This window comes from Carassius carassius, chromosome 21 (genome assembly GCF_963082965.1).
Source record: "Carassius carassius chromosome 21, fCarCar2.1, whole genome shotgun sequence".
Taxonomy (NCBI): Eukaryota; Metazoa; Chordata; class Actinopteri; order Cypriniformes; family Cyprinidae; genus Carassius; species Carassius carassius.
In genome coordinates, this window is record NC_081775.1 from 28370061 (window position 1) to 28388557 (window position 18497).

Genomic DNA, 18497 nt, shown 5'->3' on the forward strand with positions numbered 1-18497 from the left:
AATAAAAAATGTCAAATAAGTTTAATGTTTTAAATTGTAATATTATTTCACTGTTTTTGTTGTTTATCATTAAATAATTGCAGCCTTGATGAACGTAAGAGACTTCTTTTAAATAACATTTAAACATAAAAATAAACATACAATATAGGTAAAAAATTATAATTACTTATTTTACACTGTTTAAAAAAGTGGTGCTGGTTTATTTTGTATTTATATAAACAAATACAAGTAGTAATAATATGGTTATTTACAATAATTAACTTATCCATTCCTTTTGATGTGCAAAATTAATGAGGACTGGAGCTTTCTTGAATTTCTTTGGGTTTTTTATTTTTTCCTCTTAGCCGGCAGCCCAGCCTACTCAAGTAACCCTGATCACGACTCCAAGTGGTGCTGAGGCCCAGCCTGCACAGGATCTTCCTGTCTCCATCCTGGCCTCTCCCACCTCAGAGCAGTCCACCACCACTGGTGCTGATGCTGGTGACGGCGCTGGAGATGGTGCTACCACCGTGACACTGGTCTGCTCCAACCCTCCCTGTGAGACACATGAGACTGGAACGACTAACACGGCTACAACGGCTTCTGCCAAAATGGGCAACAAACAGATTTGTTCCAACCCTCCATGTGAGACCCATGAGACTGGAACGACCAATACAGCTACAACAGCTTCTGCCAAAATGGGCAACGAACAGATTTGTTCCAACCCTCCCTGTGAGATGCACGTGACAGGCACCACCAACACAGCAACCACGGCCTCTGCAAACATGGGCGCAGCACAGCAGATGTGTGCTAACACACCCTCAGAAACTCACGACACGGGCACCACCAACACAGCCACCACTGCCAGCTGCAACATGGGATCTAAAGAGATGGGAACCGTTAACAGCAAGACGACATCGTCTTCTCCAGCTAAGTCTTCAGCTTCTGGTTCAGAACCAGAAACACCCAGCTCAGAGAGCAGTGCTGGATCGGGCGCCATGCGGCCGGAGAATCCCCGCACGGGGACCACCAACACCTCCACTACCGCCCGCTCCAACATGGGCTCCGACCAGACCGGAACAGTGCAGAGCTCCAACAAGAGCCAGGCCGGCATTTCTTCTACATTAATGCCTGTTTGCTCCAACTCTCCCAGTGAAACGAATGAGGACGATATCACAAACTCTTCTCCTGTGTCTGGTGACGTCCAGCAGGTCTGCTCAAATCCTTCCTGTGAGACACATGAGACGGGCACGACCAATACAGCTACACAGTCGAGCTCTAGTATGGGCAGTGGGCAAACCGATGTTGTGGAGAGGGTGTGTTCCAATCCGCCCTGTGAAACTCATGAAACTGGCACGACCAGCACACCGACCCAAGCCTCGTCTTCTATTGGTGCTGGACAGAACAACACTGTGCAGAGGGTGTGTTCCAATCCGCCCTGTGAAACCCATGAAACGGGCACAACAAACACACCGACCCAAGCCTCGTCTTCTATTGGTGCTGGACAGAACAACACTGTGCAGAGGGTGTGTTCCAATCCGCCCTGTGAAACCCATGAAACGGGCACAACAAACACGCCGACCCAAGCCTCGTCTTCTATTGGTGCTGGACAGAACAACACTGTGCAGAGGGTGTGCTCCAATCCGCCCTGTGAAACCCATGAAACGGGCACAACAAACACGCCGACCCAAGCCTCGTCTTCTGTCGGTGCTGGACAGAACAACACTGTGCAGAGGGTGTGCTCCAATCCGCCCTGTGAAACCCATGAAACTGGCACCACCAACACAGCCACGACGGCAACAAGCAGCTTAGAAACTGGAGAAGTAGCAGGTATTTTATCTGTACAACACCTGAAGATGATTTTTTTTTGTGTGTGTGTGCACACGTGGACATTATAATGTATTAAGTATATACGTTTATCCTTAATAATACTAAATTTTGTATTCGCTTTTAAAAGCTAATGCATTTTTCAGCTCAGTTGGTAAATGCATTTAATCCACTCATGTTTTCATGTGTTATAGTTTGTAGAAGAGAGACTGTAGTATATGTAACCAAAGGGTTATTTATTTATTTTTGTCCCAGCTTGTCACTGATCTCTTGAGCCGTCGATCTTGCTAGCCGGACATTAAAATCGGTTAATAAAAGGGCAGCAAATCAAGTGAAAATAAAAACAAAACAAAAAGGGGCTACAAAGAAATAATATAATGATTCTGTTATTAAGTATTAAATTATTATTATTATTATTATTATTATTATTATTATTATTATTGGTTGTTAGTATTTGTATTATTAATTGAATAGTGATGATTGTATTATTTTTTTTATTTTATTTTTTAAAAGAGGTGTTATGTATTTATTATAATTATGTAGTATTAGTGTTAATAATAGCAATAATGATTGTAGTAATACATTTATTTATTTGCTTTTAAAAGGGAACATATTGATATTGATGAGATTGATAAGTTCCATGGGCAGATTTCTTTACTTTTTTAAATATGAAAATGTATTCAAAGGTACATTTGTATGTTAAATTTTTCTTTTTTTTTTTTGTTTGTGCCCCCCCCCCCAAACATTTAAAGCTAATAATAACTAACTTACCCATATGCGCACCATCTCAGAAGTACTAAATTATCCGTCTTTTCTGATGTTAATTAAAAAAATTTACTGATGCATATTTTACTCAAATTGGCACTGTAGTGTGAACAACTGTACAGACTTATATAAACTGCATTATACAATTATTATCAACGTCAGTAATCAACATAAATTGTCCATCAGTGTCAGTGCATCCCTAGTAGTTAAGCTCGTCTGTGTTTGACCTTTTAGACCAGCAGGCCGGTGATGGACAGAGTGACAGCGGCACCAGCTCAGAACCCTCATCATCTACAGAACCAGCCAATCCCACAACACAAAGCAGAGCCATCACCACAGTAACACAGGCCACGCCCACTCCAGGACCATCAGTACCGGTACAAACACACCTCTAATCTGATCGGCTAGCTTTATGTGGATTTCCTGTGGCCAACATCCCTGTATATTCCACTTTGCTCTCAAAGTTACTAGGAAAGTCATTTTACATGTGCACACAATCCTTTCATGTCAAATTGGGAAAGTCTTTACCGGAATAAGCTGTAGTGCAAAGCATGTATGCTGATAGTCATGTTGAGATTTTACAAATGCATGAATTCTGTTCTTATGCATGCAAATTACTGCTCTACATTAAGATGTTTTGTTGTCATTCTCATGTTCTGATTGTGTTTTCTCCACAATGCAGGAGATTTCATCCATGGCTGGATCTGCGGTAGTGGCTGAGGTCCCAGGAGAGGCCGAGGCCATGGAGCAGACCAGCGCTGAGGCTGTGGCGGCTGGAGAAGGGCCCATGCAGACCGAGTGTCAGGGAGAGCTGGGTGAAGAGGGAGCCGTTAGGGTTGTTGCCATAGATGAAACTGCAGCCGGTGAAGAGGGCACCGTGCTACAGGTTCATGTCGCCATGGAAGCACAGCAAGGTCAAGGAGATCAGGCTGAGGTGAGGAACTTTTTGGCAAGTCACCTTTACTTGTTTAGTGTATTATACTGTATAGATTCATTATTACTGCCTCACAGTAATAAACCGTTAAATCACAGGATCAACGATTGAAACTTTAAAAATGAAACATTGTAATTCTTCTGTAAAGCAGTTTTACAGATAATAGTGTCAAGTTCAGTTGTCAGTTCAGTGTTGATTCAGTTCTACAAAAGCAGCTCTACAAAAGGCAAGTGTCGTTATTCAGCTCAAGTCGGTTCAGTGTTGATTCAGTTGTTCAATAAGGGTCAATGTTGCATGATCCATCCATGATGAAGCAAATTGTAATGCAGCATTTGTTTAAATCTAGTGATTTAGAGATAAGTACATATACATTTTTTGCAAATTGATAGGTATTGCTTTCATATATTAAGAGTCGTATCCTACACATTTATGCTTCCGTTAGTTACTCTTTTCCAAAACAACATGAATTCAGTTATTTCTGTGCCACATGATCTATCAGAAATCATTCTAATATGCTAATTTGCTACTCAAGAACATTTCTAATTATCGTCAATGTTGAAACAAGTTGTGCTGCTTAGTATTTTATTTTTTTCAGAATTATTTGATGATTAGAGAGTTCAAAAGAATTGCATTTATTTGAAAAGGAAACCTTTTGTTACATTGAAAGTGTTAGTCACTTGTCACTTTGTAAGTCTCCTGTCACCTTTAATCAGTTTATTGCTTTTTTGCAGAATAAAAGCGTTTATTTCTCTTGTGCAAATAAAAAACAATTCCCTGTACTCTCCATACAGCAGATGGAGGTCGGTGTGGAGGGCGCAGAAGCGATGAGTCTCGCCGCTCAAGACTCAGAAGCCCTCGCTCTGCCCCAGGAGCTGATGTCTGCAGAAGGACAGCAAACCACCCTCATGGTGACCGGACTGACTCCAGAGGAGCTGGCAGTGACGGCAGCGGCTGAGGCTGCAGCACAGGCTGCGGCTACAGAAGAAGCGCAGGCCCTTGCCATCCAGGCTGTCCTACAGGCAGCTCAGCAGGCTGTGCTCAGTAAGTGTACGAGAGACTGCCGTATGCGTTACGATGTATACTGAAGGGTTTGAATTCTCAGCTTGGCTTGTCTTTCTCAGGTGAGGGAGACGCAGGTCACGAAGGGCAGCAGTCCACCACCATACCTATAGTTCTGACTCCGCAGGAGCTCGCTGCTCTGGTTCAGCAACAGCAGCAGCTCCAGGAGGCACAGGCGGCCGCAGCCCAGCAGTTAAGCGCTGCAGCAGCTGCAGCTGCACTGCCCACCGAAGGCTTGGCACCAGCAGACAGTCTCAACGACCCAGCATCTGAGAGCAACGGCCACATGATGACAACTGCTGTTGCGGGAGCTGTGGCCCGTCTCCTTCCACGTACCTCTGCAGAGAGTGAGAGATGTTTGTTTTTGTTTTTAAATGTTCATTTTTAATGGTGCAAACAAAAATGCTTGGTGACACTTTACAATATAGTCCAATTTCACACAAAAACATGACTTTCATGCTGTAGATGAATTTATTTCTTAATTCTAAAAGATTTGGAGAAATGTGGCATTGCATCACTTGCTCAGCAATGAATGGGTGCCGTCAGAATGAGAGTTCATACAGCTGATAAAAACATCACAATAACCCACACGACTCCAGTCCATCTGTTAATGTCTTGTGAAGTAAAAAGATGAATTTTATCAGCTGTTTGAACTCTCGTTCTGACGGCACCCATTCACTGCAGAGGATCCTTTGGTGCTAAATTTCTCCAAATCTGTTCTGATGAAGAAACAAACACTTTTTGGTCTCATCTCGGAGTATATATATATTTTTAAGCAACTTTTAATTTTGGGGTGAGTTATTTCTTTAAATGTAGTTAACTAACAAGTGGAATGGAAGCCCCCCCCCACCGCCTAATAATTTATTTTCTGATAAAATCTGCTGGCTTTTAGTGCATGCTTAAATGCCTTTTCTTTTGCTGCAGCTCTAGCCCCATCAAGTAATTTTGCACCATCTCAGCCGATGGTGGTAGCCAGCCCAGCCAAGATGCAAGCGGCCACTGCTTTAGCTGAGGTGGCCAATGGGATTGAATCAGCAGCTGGGGTAAGTTTACTGGTGGCACATGATTTGAACTGATGCATCAATATCCATTTCAGACATTAAACTTTGAGACTATTTTTAAACCATCTCTACTTATCGTAGAAGCAAGAAGCTCCTCCAGCCGTTGTAAGGCCACCAGTGAAAAAAGAGAATCAGTGGTTTGACGTTGGAATCGTTAAGGTCACAAACATGGTTGTCACACACTATTATGTGCCAGCAGATGATTCAGTGGTTACTGATGTAAGTAATGATTAAATTGCCGTTTATGTATTTTGCTGCAATTCAAGTAAAATGTCTTTTGGAAAAGGAAGTGTTATTTAGGACTAATTTAAATCAACTTGGGTGGTAGAGAAATAGCACTTTGGCTGATTTGATTTGGAAGCAGGATTTCATTTTAACAGTTCTGAGAACGTCATTAGTTTGTTCTCTGTTTAACAGTCCTATTTAGTAATAGAAAGACAAACTACAATATTTTCATAGAATGTCAGCTTTTAACAAATACAGCTTTCTGTCTAATTAAAGGGATACTCCTCCCCAAAATTAAAATTTTGTCATTAATCACTTACCCCATGTCGTTCCAAACCAATAAAAGCTTTGTTTGTCTTCGGAAAACAATTGAAGATATTTTGGATGAAAACCGGGAGGCTTGAGACTGTCCCATAGAGTGCCAAGTAAGTTACACTGTCAAGGTCCAGAAAAGCATTGTCAGAATAGTACATCTGCCATCAGTGGTTCAACCGTAATGTTATGAAGCGAAGAGAATACTTTCTGTAAGTGAAAGAAAACAAAACAACTTTATTCAACAATTCCTTTGTCAACAGTCTCCTCTGTGTCTCTCCATATCACTGTGTGCTGCTGTGCTCTTTTGTGTCAGCTGCGTCACAAGGATGCACTGTTTCTACGTGTATTTAGCTTTGATTTGAAAAAACATCGCGTCCTTGTGGCGCGGCTGACACAGAAGAGCATACGCAGCATACGGTGATATGGAGAGACACAGAAGAGACTGATGACAAAGGAATTGTTGAATAAAGTCATTATTGTTGTTTTCTTAGCTTACAAAAAGAATTATCGTCGCTTCATAATGTTACTGTTGAACCACTGATGGCAGATGGACTATTCTGACAATGCCTTTCATACTTTTCTGGACCTTAACAGTGTAACTTACTTGGCAATCTATGGGACAGTAACAAACTCCCAGTTTTCATCCAAAATATCTTAAATTGTGTTCCTAAGATGAATGAAGCTTTTACGGTTTTGGAACGTAGTCGGGGGTAAGTGATTAATGACAAAATTTTCATTTTGGGATGGAGTATCTTTTAAATGTTACTCATGTCATAATCACTGTGTACTGTATGTAAAATTTGTATTATCTGGTCTTTCTTGAGAAAAAGATTCTGTCTGCATCTGCATTTAAAAAAAAAAAAAAAAAGAGAGAGCGGGAGAATCCATATTAGTTGACCACTAATCATCTTTTTTTACTGTGATGTTGCAGGATGATTCTGGCGCAATCCCAGATTACAGCCGAATGAAAAAGATTGAGCTTTCTCCAGGCACTGCATACAAGTTTCGAGTGGCTGGTATAAATGCGTGCGGCCGCGGGACATTCTCTGAGGTCTCTGCATTTAAGACCTGCTTACCTGGCTTCCCTGGAGCCCCGTGTGCCATCAAAATCAGCAAGGTTGGTCACTGCAAATGGCTTGCGTTTGGTCTACATGTGGGTTAATCTTGGTGTCTAAAATAGTTTTTCATTTCCCATTAGAGCCCCGATGGTGCCCACCTGACCTGGGAGCCTCCTTCAGTGACGTCAGGGAAGATCATTGAGTATTCGGTCTATCTGGCCATCCAGAGCTCACAAACAGTCGAGGCTAAGGCATCCACTCCGGCTCAGCTTGCCTTTATGCGGGTGTACTGTGGGCCCAACCCGTCCTGCCTAGTGCAGTCATCTAGTCTCTCCAACGCCCACATCGACTACACCACCAAACCCGCCATCATCTTCCGCATCGCCGCTCGCAATGAGAAGGGCTATGGCCCTGCAACGCAAGTAAGGTGGTTACAAGGTGAGGATACTTTTGATTTTTTTTTTTTTTTGGCTGAATATTTTTAACTGACTATGGTAATGCATTTCCACAGTTATTAACATTGTGTGTGTGTGTGTGTGTGTATATATATATATATATATTAGGGGTGTAACGGTACGTGTATTCGTACCGGACCGTTTCGGTACAGGGCTTTCGGTACGGTGCACGTGTGAACCGAATGACCGAATGCAATATTTTGTTTGCGGAACATATACATTTTCGTGTTTCGAAACGAACATATTAAGTGGCGGATGTCTCCGCGTTCAGCGCAAATCCCGCCCTGCAGCTGATTCTAAGGCCGGCGACACACTGGATGCATGGCGCAAGCGTCTCAGCTGCGTGGCGTGTCCGTTTTTAATTCTGCTCCCATGTTAACAGGTTAGAGCTTGCAGACTGCTTGCGTGAGACGCGCATCTCAGGCGCGGCTCAAGCCTCGCGGAAAACTCATGCATGCTAGAAATAGAATCGACGCCTATTTTTCACGCGACACGCAAGCGTGTTGGAAGCGTTTCCAGGCAAAATAGAATAGGAAAATATGTTTGTCATTTTGTACACAAATACATATTAATTCATGACACTTTGATGTTTGAAAGTCTGTAGGTTGACAAATCCAGATATAAATGTAATTTAAAAAATAAATTAATAATTATCGATTTTCAAATATTGCACCTGTCAAACATAGTTTATTTTGCCGTCAATACTGTTGACGGTGTCCTTTATCAGTAGGCTTTATATTTATGCTCAACATGAAGTATAGATATTGTTGTCATGAAGACAAGATTCTGGTCTGTCGACGGCCTCCCTCTGTCACCTACAGCAGCAGCATGCTGGGATTGGTAATGCTGCACTGTAATCATGGTTATTTATATTTTTCATTATTTTTTATTATATGATATTGGTTTGAGATTGAGAGTATTTTATTTAGTGGAGAGCTTTGCAGCAGTATTTTATTTCTTATTCTATTTTTATTTTATATATTTTATTAAAAAATATTTTTAAAAAAAGTGTACAGTAATAAACAACCTGCAGTTTAATGTTTGCATTTCTTTCCCTTACTGTACCGAAAATGAACCGAACCGTGACTTTAAAACCGAGGTACGTACCGAACCGTGATTTTTGCGTACCGTTACACCCCTAATATATATATATATATATATATATATATATATAATATAAAACTTTTTTTTTTGTTTTGGGCAATTTAAATTTTGCGAGAGAATGATTTTTATCAGGGCAAACTTTGAAGGACTAGATGGAAACATTTAATTACAGGTATATTTAAAAATATTTTAGAAAAGTGTTGTGTATAAAAAGTGTAGTTATATTTTTATAAAGAGTTTTTATATATATATATAATTGTGGCTATTGTGGATTTTTGCCATTGAAGCAAATGTGAAGCAAAAAAATATATTTGTTGCTTCTGTTCACCAAGTTTACCCAACTATGACAATGACTTCTGAGAACCCTGGAAATGTGAAAAGGGTGGATTTAAAGATCCTTAAGCTATGGAATGGGTTTTGTTTTATTAATTTTATTCAAACATGTTTGCAGAAACCAATAAAGATGGCTCTGCAGCCAAACCTGCAGCAAAGAGGCCAGTCTCGTCACCTGATATGTGAGTTTGTGGCCATTATACCTTTCAAAATGAACTTACCGATCTGCGTACCCAACCTAATATGTTGCTTTACCCGTTTAGGAAAGGCGCCGGCCCAAAGAAGGCCAGATCTGACCAGTGAGAGCTCACCGTGACCCTTGACCCCGCCCTGTGTATGAGCTGAACCATGACTGAACTCCACCTCCTGCTTCCACTTCTCACCCCATTCCATCCTCTGCAATGAACCAGAAGGAAACTGCAGCCAAAAATAGGAAAACGTTCAAAAAAAGGAAAACCTTTCCATTTCCATTTTTGAGAAATCCGCTCCTATCACTGGACATGTTGGTGCTATGGACGCCTAGTTTCCAACTGTATTTCTTTTTTTTTTAAACATTAATGTTCCTCCTCAGAAGCACATACATTTGCTTTTCCTGACAAGTTTGTGTAATGCGATTCTGACAGCAGCGTTCGGTCTAGTTATAACTATTATCAAATACTCATTCTGTTTTTTTTTTATTTTTTTTTTTTTTTTTTAAAGCTTATTCCTATACAAGCAATAGATAACAGAAAGATAACTTTGCTCTTGTCAGTTTGTTGTTGTTTTCATTATTTGGGCAAGTCTGTATATTTCAACCACGTGCTGAAAGGAAACAGAGGAAGGAGTGCGGACGGCGAAACGAAGCAAGGGAAATGCATCGAAATCAAATGAAAACGGACAGCACTTGGTTATGCTTGTGAGGGAAAAGACTCTGTAATTATTCATTCACTTCGAGTTCATTAGCCTGTTTTGCATCACTGTGTGTTCATACATTTTGCTGTGAGGGACAATTGAGGACCGCAACGCTGAAGACTAAAAGGACTTCGATTCATCTAGATGAAAAGCATACTACTTTTGCATTGCATCAGCTAGATCTTGTATAAAGAGAGAGAAAATCCCAAAAATAGTAAACGGTGATACAGGAGTTCTTTGTGTGTGGTTTATTTTTGTAATTATTATTTTTCTTCTAATGTATTTGTGCTTCAGAGCGCAGTTTTAAACCTCACACCTCTCTTCAGCATGTTAACTGCTCATCCCTGTAGTCTCCATGCTTGTGGATTTGACATGCGGGCCACAGTGTCTCCCGTGTTCATGAATGATTTCACCTTTACTTTGGGAATTGTAGTGTAAAATGTATTTGTTCTAAACGATGACCCACTTTCGAGGTTTTCTCCACCCTTTTTCCACCCAACTTGTTACTTTTTTGAATTTATAGAACCCTACTGCAGAAAAAGATGCTTTTATTTTTATTTCCCTCTTGTCATTAGTCTATAGTTCCTGTACATTTACTTTTCTGATTCTCACATTTATTTTTTACGCTTGGTTTTGTGAGTTGATCGATACGAGTTGGGATTCTTCTCCAGCTGTGCGGCAAAAGTTTGAACCATTTTCATTCTCTGCCTCGGACTGTTTGGACTTGTTTAGGGATGAAGGTTTGTGTAAATGCTAAATTGGTGCAAAGTAAGGAGAGGTTTTGATTTGTATGTCTTTTTTGAATGGAAGTTGGAAACGGTTTGTTCCTGTTTCTTGTGGTTGGGAAATGTTGCAGATGGATTGTTGGCTTAGCCAGAGTTTGACCTCCGTTGTAAATTAGTTCTTTCACGTAGCAAGACGTAAAACAAAACTCTTTGCCTTTTTTATATAATTATCTGTAACAAAATGTTTTTACATGTTGTCATCTATTGATTGCTTTTGTGTCTTGACATAAAAGTAACAGAATTCTGTCTCGGTGTTAATTTGTCCTATTTTGCCTGCATTTTTGTCATTTGTGTTGCTGATGGTCTTGTCTTCTGAGCAATGTGATGTACAAGAAATATAGATGACCAGCAAGAGATTAAAGATTATTTGTATCAGGAAAAAGAAGAGAAATGGCTTTGGGATTTAACCTTCACTAATATTCTCTTTCAGTATAGTAAGTGAAAATGTACTATATTTGCCCTCAAATCTCTGTAAAATTACACTCTCATTAACAAAGGATTGCTTAAGGTGATTTGGTTCGTAAGTGTACAGCATGGATTTACAAAATGGTTAACTCTATATGTGTGAAATTGCTACACGTATGCATATGGGGGAAAAAAATACTGCCCATAAACCTAAGGGCATTTCTACGCTTCAGAATTATGATACTAAATCAATATATATAAAATACAGTAAGAGCAATCGATTATTATGGTCCTCAAGACCATCGCTGAGAAAAGTAACAGATGCCAACTGATATATCCCTGTTTACACCAAAGCCTTAAAAAAAACTAAAATCATACTAATAAAACATAAATTAGAAACATTGTTTTTCCGTTTTTATTTTTAGCTCACAGAATTTTCAAAGCCAAATGCATCGAGGTACGACCAAACTGTTTTCAGTTTATGTATATTAATAATGTGTAGATGATAATAGCTTAGTTATAAAAGCTGAACACTGCGTTAATGGTTTATTTTCAGACAGGAGAGATGGTGGCTTTGAAAAAAGTAGCTCTGTGAAGACTTGAAGATGGAATTCCAAACCAGGCCCTACGAGAAATCAAAGCCCTGCAAGAGATCGAGGACAACAATATGTGAGATATACTGACCCCTGAAGATTTACAAAGTTTTATTTTTAGTAAAGTCAAAATAATTTATTTTGCTTAGAACTTGAAGTGACTCTATGCAGCTCACGTTCTATGAATAGGGAAGCACATCTGCATCACATAATAAAAGTGTTCTTTAATTCTTACATACTAGGTCATACTTTGGAGATGGAATGAAACTTATGCGGAATGGAAGTCAAAATGATGATAAAAGGTTTAGAACTTAGAGATGAAAAGTCAAGATTATGACATACTATGTCAGTATGATTATAAGATCAAAGTCAAAATTATTTCATAAAAAGCCTAAATTATGACAGTCAATTGTGTTATATGAAGTCATAATTATAAGATGAAATGTTGAACGTTATGATTTAAAAAATTAAAATTAAGGCAGAAAAAAAAATCTGTTTCTGAGATACTGAGTCATGTCAGTCATTTATTGTCATGTGTCCGGTCCTGTTTTTTATTCTCCCTCTCACCACCAAAGATGGCCATTTCCCATCCTCTTGGACTTCTTTACCTTAAAGGGTTAGTTCACCCAAAAATGAAAATTAAGCCATAAATTACTCATCCTGAAGTCATCCTAGGTGTGTATGACTCTTCTTTCATACAAATCCAGTTATGAGTTATTTAAAAAATTGTCTTTCATCTTTCAAGCTTTTTGATGCCACTCAGCTGGTTTTGTACTGCATCAGTCCTTGAGAAGTTTAATAAAATGCTAAACCATAAAAAAAAAACCCAACGCTCTGGGATAATTGTTTTGAATATGGATTTTTTTTTTTTTTTTTTTTTTTTTTTTTTTTACAAAAATGCATTGATTCGCTACAGGAGGCCTTTGTTCACTCCCCAGAGCCATAGAATGAAGAAAGTCATATACACTTAGGATGACTTCAGGGTGAGGAACTTATGGCTTAATTTTCATTTTTGGATGAACTTACCCTTTAACTCCACACACCTGGTCACCTAATCACACGCACACAGCTGTTGCTCATCCTGATGGATATTTACACTCCTTCCCCATGCCTCTCTGGGCTGGATTATTAGTTGTTGAATGTTAACTAACACAAGCACTAAGTGGCGATATGTGTGTCGTATCCCTGTTTCTGTTCCGTTTTCAGGATTTATATCGCTCTGGTTTTTTCCCCTTTTAGAGTGTTTTCAGTTGTGTTTTTTGTTTACTTTTGTGACTTATGAATAAAGACCTGTATTTGGACCCAGACCCTTGTTGACATTTATGAGGTGAAGGGGTTTATTTATGAGATATTTATGAGATTCAATTTTATTATTTATTATATTATATTTTATGAATGAAAGTCAATATTATAACAAGAATTATCAGTCTATGACGAACTATGGCATAATTATGACATATGTATGTAATATGTATGAGATGAAAAGTCAAAATAATGACATACTAAGTCATCATGACAATAAATAATGAGAAAAAAAGTTATGATTTATGAGATGAAAAATACAACTTACTAAGATGAAATGATCAAACATTACATAAGTCTGATAAAAAGTTGATATTGTGACATACTAAGTCATAATTATGAGATGAATAGTAGAAATTATGACACTGTCTTAATGAAAAAAAAAATCATATTTATAAGATGACCTAACTATAACAGAAGGCTGAAATTATAAAAAGTCTAAATCTTTTAGACTTAATAAATTTTCAATGCCATTTTGATTTACCAAAGCATGATTTTTCTGTGGCTGAATTGTGTTATTTGAAGAACTGGGAATCCACACAGACATTATAGTTTCATCATTTGATCTCATTATTTTAGTCATATTGTGATCATCTCCATAGGTGGTGAAGCTGAAGGACGTCTTCCCCCACGTCACAGGCTTTGTGCTGGTGTTTGAGTACATGTCAGATCTGTCAGAAGTCATTCGGAAATTCCCTAGCATCCTCTCACCGCATCCCAGGTCAAAGGTTACATGATGATGCTGCTGCTGAAAGGAGTGGATTTCTGCCGCGAGAACTCAATTATGCACCGGGTGAGACTGTGTTCCTGACGACATTACCTTTGTCCTTCACTGTGATCTGTCCTACATATGTGCTTCACAGGATCTGAAGCCTGCAAACCTAAAGATCGCTGACTTCGGTCTGGCCAGGCTCTTTTCCAATGAAGGAGATCTTTTGAACAGTCACCAGGTGGCCACCAGGTGATCATTTACCAGAGCTTCTGTCATGCTAGCATTGAGCTACATTGGTCCTAACAGTGAGTTTCAGCTACAGCATAGATCATATGTGACTATAGCCAAAAATACATGGTATGGGTCAAAATTATCGATTTTTCTTTTATGCCAAGAATTATTAGGATCTTAAGTAAAGAACATGTTCCATGAAGATATTTTGTAAATGTCCTACTGTAAATATATCAAAACTTAATTTTTGATTAGTATTATGCATTGCTAAGGACTTCATTTGGACAACTTTTTCTCAATATTTAGATTTTTTTTGCACCCTCAGATTCCAGATTTTCAATTAGTTGTATCTCTCCCAAATATGCTCCTATCCTAACAAACCATACATTCATGTATAGATAATGTAGTCAGCTTTCAGATGATGTATCTAAAAAATATATAATAAAATAGACACTTATAACTTGTTTTGTGGTCCAGGGTCACATATGACTAGAATATCTGTTGTGCTGTTTTTCAGATGGTACCGAGCGCCAGAACTTTTGTATGGTGCCCGGAAATATGACGAAGGAGTTGATCTCTGGTAAGAAATTGTGGAATTATTTTTTCCAGTCACCAACTTTTTTAATGGAATATTTTAGTGTTTATTATAAACTAACTATGAACTATCATAGCTGTCAGCTTGATCTCTTTCTATCCATTTTACAATTTATGATAACTTCTCAAATAATAATCCAATGTATGAAAGAAGTCTTTATGTGAAATGTATAGTTTACATTTTTGTCTGTTTTCGATTTTTTGGAAATTAATTCAGATGAGTTGTACCAAAATAATAACGTATTCAAATGAGCATTAAGGCAATTATTTAGATAGGGAAGTCGTGGCCTAATGGTTAGAGAGTCGGACTTGCAATTGAAAGGTTGTAAGTTCGAGTCCCGGGCCGGCAGGAATTGTGGGTTGGGGGAGTGCATGTACAGTTCTCTCTCCACCCTCAATACCACGACTTAGGTGCCCTTGAGCAAGGCATCGAACCCCCAACTGCTCCCCGGGCGCCGCAGCATAAATGGCTGCCCACTGCTCCGGGTGTGTGTTCACAGTGTGTGTGTGTGTTCACTGCTCTGTGTGTGTGCACTTCGGATGGGTTAAATGCAGAGCACAAATTCTGAGTATGGGTCACCATACTTGGCTGAATGTCACTTCACTAGATACTTCCTAGAAAAGTAGTTCATTCTGTGTCCACCAGATGGCGCCTTTTCTACACTCAGCAGGTGTCTGTGTGTGTCTTTTCTGGCTTGTTTCAGGGCAGTGGGCTGTATTTTTGGGGAGCTGTTGAACAACTCTCCACTTTCCCCCGGAGAGAATGGCATTGAGCAGCTGTGCTGTATGTTACGAGTGCTGGGAACTCCCAACCAGAAAGTTTGGCTAGTGAGCTCTCATTTACATTCGCTATGCCTGTTCCTCATTACAGTCAGCGCCGGTTTTAGATGGTTCTAGGCAGATTGTACCTGATAGGTACCATTATTTATCAGAACACCGGCCCTGATTACAGTTTAGATTAGAACACCTTGACACGCAATACGTGAACCATGTCTGAATGTTTTCACCTAATGTTTTGTTATGATGATTCAGTCTAAGAAATAACAGAACTATCAGACTACAATAAGATCACGTTTAAAGAAAAACCCCCATTCCTTTGGAGGAGATCGTGCCAGACACGTCACCACAAGCTGTGGACCTGCTGAAGAAGTTCCTCGTCTATCCATCCAAACAGAGGATCAGTGCGAGACAGGTGCACATTTGAAGTTCTGTGCAGGTTCATTCAGTTGTGTCCGTGGAATAAGACTCATAATGCCCCGTCTCTCTCTCCTCAGACTTTGCTCCATCAGTATTTCCTCACAGACCCTCTCCCGGCTCATCACTCAGAGCTGGCCATCCCTCAGCGTGAAGGAAAGCACTCCAGACAGCGCATGCAACCCCCTTATGAATTCACTGTGGATCGACCTTTACACGTTAGCTTGGTGGACCCCAGTCTGATCCAGAAACATGCGTGGAGCTGTTCATGACAGCGATATGAGCAGAAATGTAGGACTTTGTACTTTGTTTCACACCGGGAAGTGGCCCATTAAGCTATAAACATTTATTTCCTTTTTAAAGGACAGTGAAAAAAAGTTTTTCTGAATATACTTTTAGTGAACATGTCTAACTTAATTCTTTCTATGGTATGTGTTTAAATTTCATCTAATATTTTCAAGAATTTATCTATTATTATTAATCAATACATAAAAAGTAATAATTAAGACAAAAAGTCAAAACATTTGCCACTATTATGACTTTTTGTAATTATGATTTACCGAAGCATGATTTGTCTTTTCTTGAGGATGAAAATAATAATTAAATGTGCAAATGCTTTGTTATACAGGTTAGAGGTTATATAATGCTTCAGTTTTGCTGAGTATACTTTCAGTAAACTTTCAAATGGCCTAGATTGACTTTTTCTGATAGGTGTTTACATTTCTAATAAAGAAATAATCAATTATGGGATGAAAATTCTAAATTATGACATACTAAGACATTGTCATATTTGTGAGATGAAAGATGAAAGTCTTTTATGTCATAATTTTGATTTATAATGATTTACTAATGCATGATTTGTCATTTGTTGATGAAAAATAAATAAAATATTCCGATAGTTTTTTATAATGCTTTGTTATACAGGAATAGGTTATGTAATGTTTCAGTTTTAGTGAACTTTTAAACTGCATGTCTAACTGTATTACATGCTTACAGTACACATTCTAGATAAGTAGCCTATTTGACTTGATATCATCTCAAGCTGTTTTACTTAATCCACTTCAGAGGAATTGTAAAATGAGAATGAAAAAAACTAAAATGATTCTTCCTTTTTCCTCAACAACCATTAACCTTATCATTTCACTCCAGCCGGTGTAAATGAACTGGTTTTGGTTTTATTCAGTTAAACGTTTCTTGATCAGCATATTAGAAGGATTTGTGAAGAATCGTGTGACACTGAAGACTGGAGTAGTTATGATGCTGAAAACTAAAAAAAATTACATTTACATTACATTACATTACACAAATCTATTCAAATAGAAAACAACTGTTTTAAATAGTAACAACATTTAACAGTTTTTCTGCTTTTACTGTATTTATGAGCAAATAAATGCAGCTTTGGTGAGCAGAAGACACTTAGGTCGCTTTATTTTAAGGTGCCCTTGTTACGGTGTAATTATACATTTTAGTGCTGAGTAATATTAACTACATGTATTTAGGGTTTGGCTTAGGGTTACATGCATGTATTGTTATTAAAATAGTAAGTACATGTAACGTGTAACAAGGACAACTTAAAATAAAGTGTTAGAAAGACTCCTTTCAAAACATTTGACCAGCTTAAAACTTCTGTGCATTAGTTTCCATCCCCTGTTATATAGTTCATTATAATAGGAAAACATTCTACCTTTAAATGATCGTTATGTTGTTGAAAAGCTGTGAAGGAAATTAGTCTTATCACCGAACATGCAAATAACTAGTTTCTATTAATAGTGCGTAAAGCAGTTCCGTCCTTGTTTTATAGCTTAGATTATTTACTTAAATACTGAATTACGTTTTTTATTTCACTTAATTAATTGAACCACTAACTTCGGTCATAGTGGTGAATCATTTCACTTAATTTCAAAGGTGGAGGCGGATTTTTGTTCTGTTGTAGTCTGTTAAAAAATGTCATACTTTACATTTTTAGCTGAATGACAGACACTCTCTAACACACCGCTCTAATTTCCCTTCTGACTGAGCAAACAATGGGAAAGAAAACGGTACGCTTTGATTAACAAATGACTTCCACAGCCCTTCTCTGTGTGCATGTGGTCAGGCTGGACATCTTTAGAATGATTGCAGCATTTGTCTCTATTTGCATTAGTGCGATCCGCTCAACTGTCCTCTTGTGTTACATATTAAGCTACGCTTTGCATCTGTTATTGGCTCCACTTTCCCTTTTGCTTGTATAATGATTTTTTTACCCTAACTATATATACAACCCGAATTCCGGAAAAGTTGGGACGTTTTTTACATTTTAATAAAATGAAAACTAAAGGAATTTCAAATCACATGAGCCAATATTTTATTCACAATAGAACATAGATAACGTAGCAAATGTTTAAACTGAGAAATTTTACACTTTTTTCCACTTAATTAGCTCATTTAAAATTTAATGCCTGCTACAGGTCTCAAAAAAGTCTCAGTCTCATTTGTCTTAGAGAAGCAGAGTCTCTCAGAAGTAAAGATGGGCAGAGGCTCTCCAATCTGTGAAAGACTGCGTAAAAAAATTGTGGAAAACTTTAAAAACAATGTTCCTCAACGTCAAATTGCAAAGGCTTTGCAAATCTCATCATCTACAGTGCATAACATCATCAAAAGATTCAGAGAAACTGGAGAAATCTCTGTGCGTAAGG

The 18497-nt window shown here is 38.5% G+C and overlaps 1 protein-coding gene and 1 pseudogene across 1 annotated transcript in view; both read left to right on the forward strand.

Annotated features, from left to right (window-relative positions):
* Positions 1-11037, forward strand: part of LOC132098066 (host cell factor 1-like) — a 25433-nt gene extending 14396 nt beyond the window's left edge. The window contains exons 18-28 of the mRNA XM_059504181.1: positions 345-1809; positions 2806-2948; positions 3254-3505; positions 4297-4546; positions 4627-4911; positions 5489-5607; positions 5707-5844; positions 7097-7282; positions 7364-7661; positions 9234-9297; positions 9379-11037. Of these exons, the coding sequence (XP_059360164.1) occupies positions 345-1809; positions 2806-2948; positions 3254-3505; positions 4297-4546; positions 4627-4911; positions 5489-5607; positions 5707-5844; positions 7097-7282; positions 7364-7661; positions 9234-9297; positions 9379-9418 (3240 nt within the window). The 3' untranslated portion in view covers positions 9419-11037. The remainder of the gene's footprint in view (positions 1-344; positions 1810-2805; positions 2949-3253; positions 3506-4296; positions 4547-4626; positions 4912-5488; positions 5608-5706; positions 5845-7096; positions 7283-7363; positions 7662-9233; positions 9298-9378) is intronic.
* LOC132097307 (cyclin-dependent kinase 20-like) lies at positions 10741-16190 on the forward strand (annotated as a pseudogene).
* The last annotated feature ends 2307 nt before the right edge of the window (positions 16191-18497 follow it).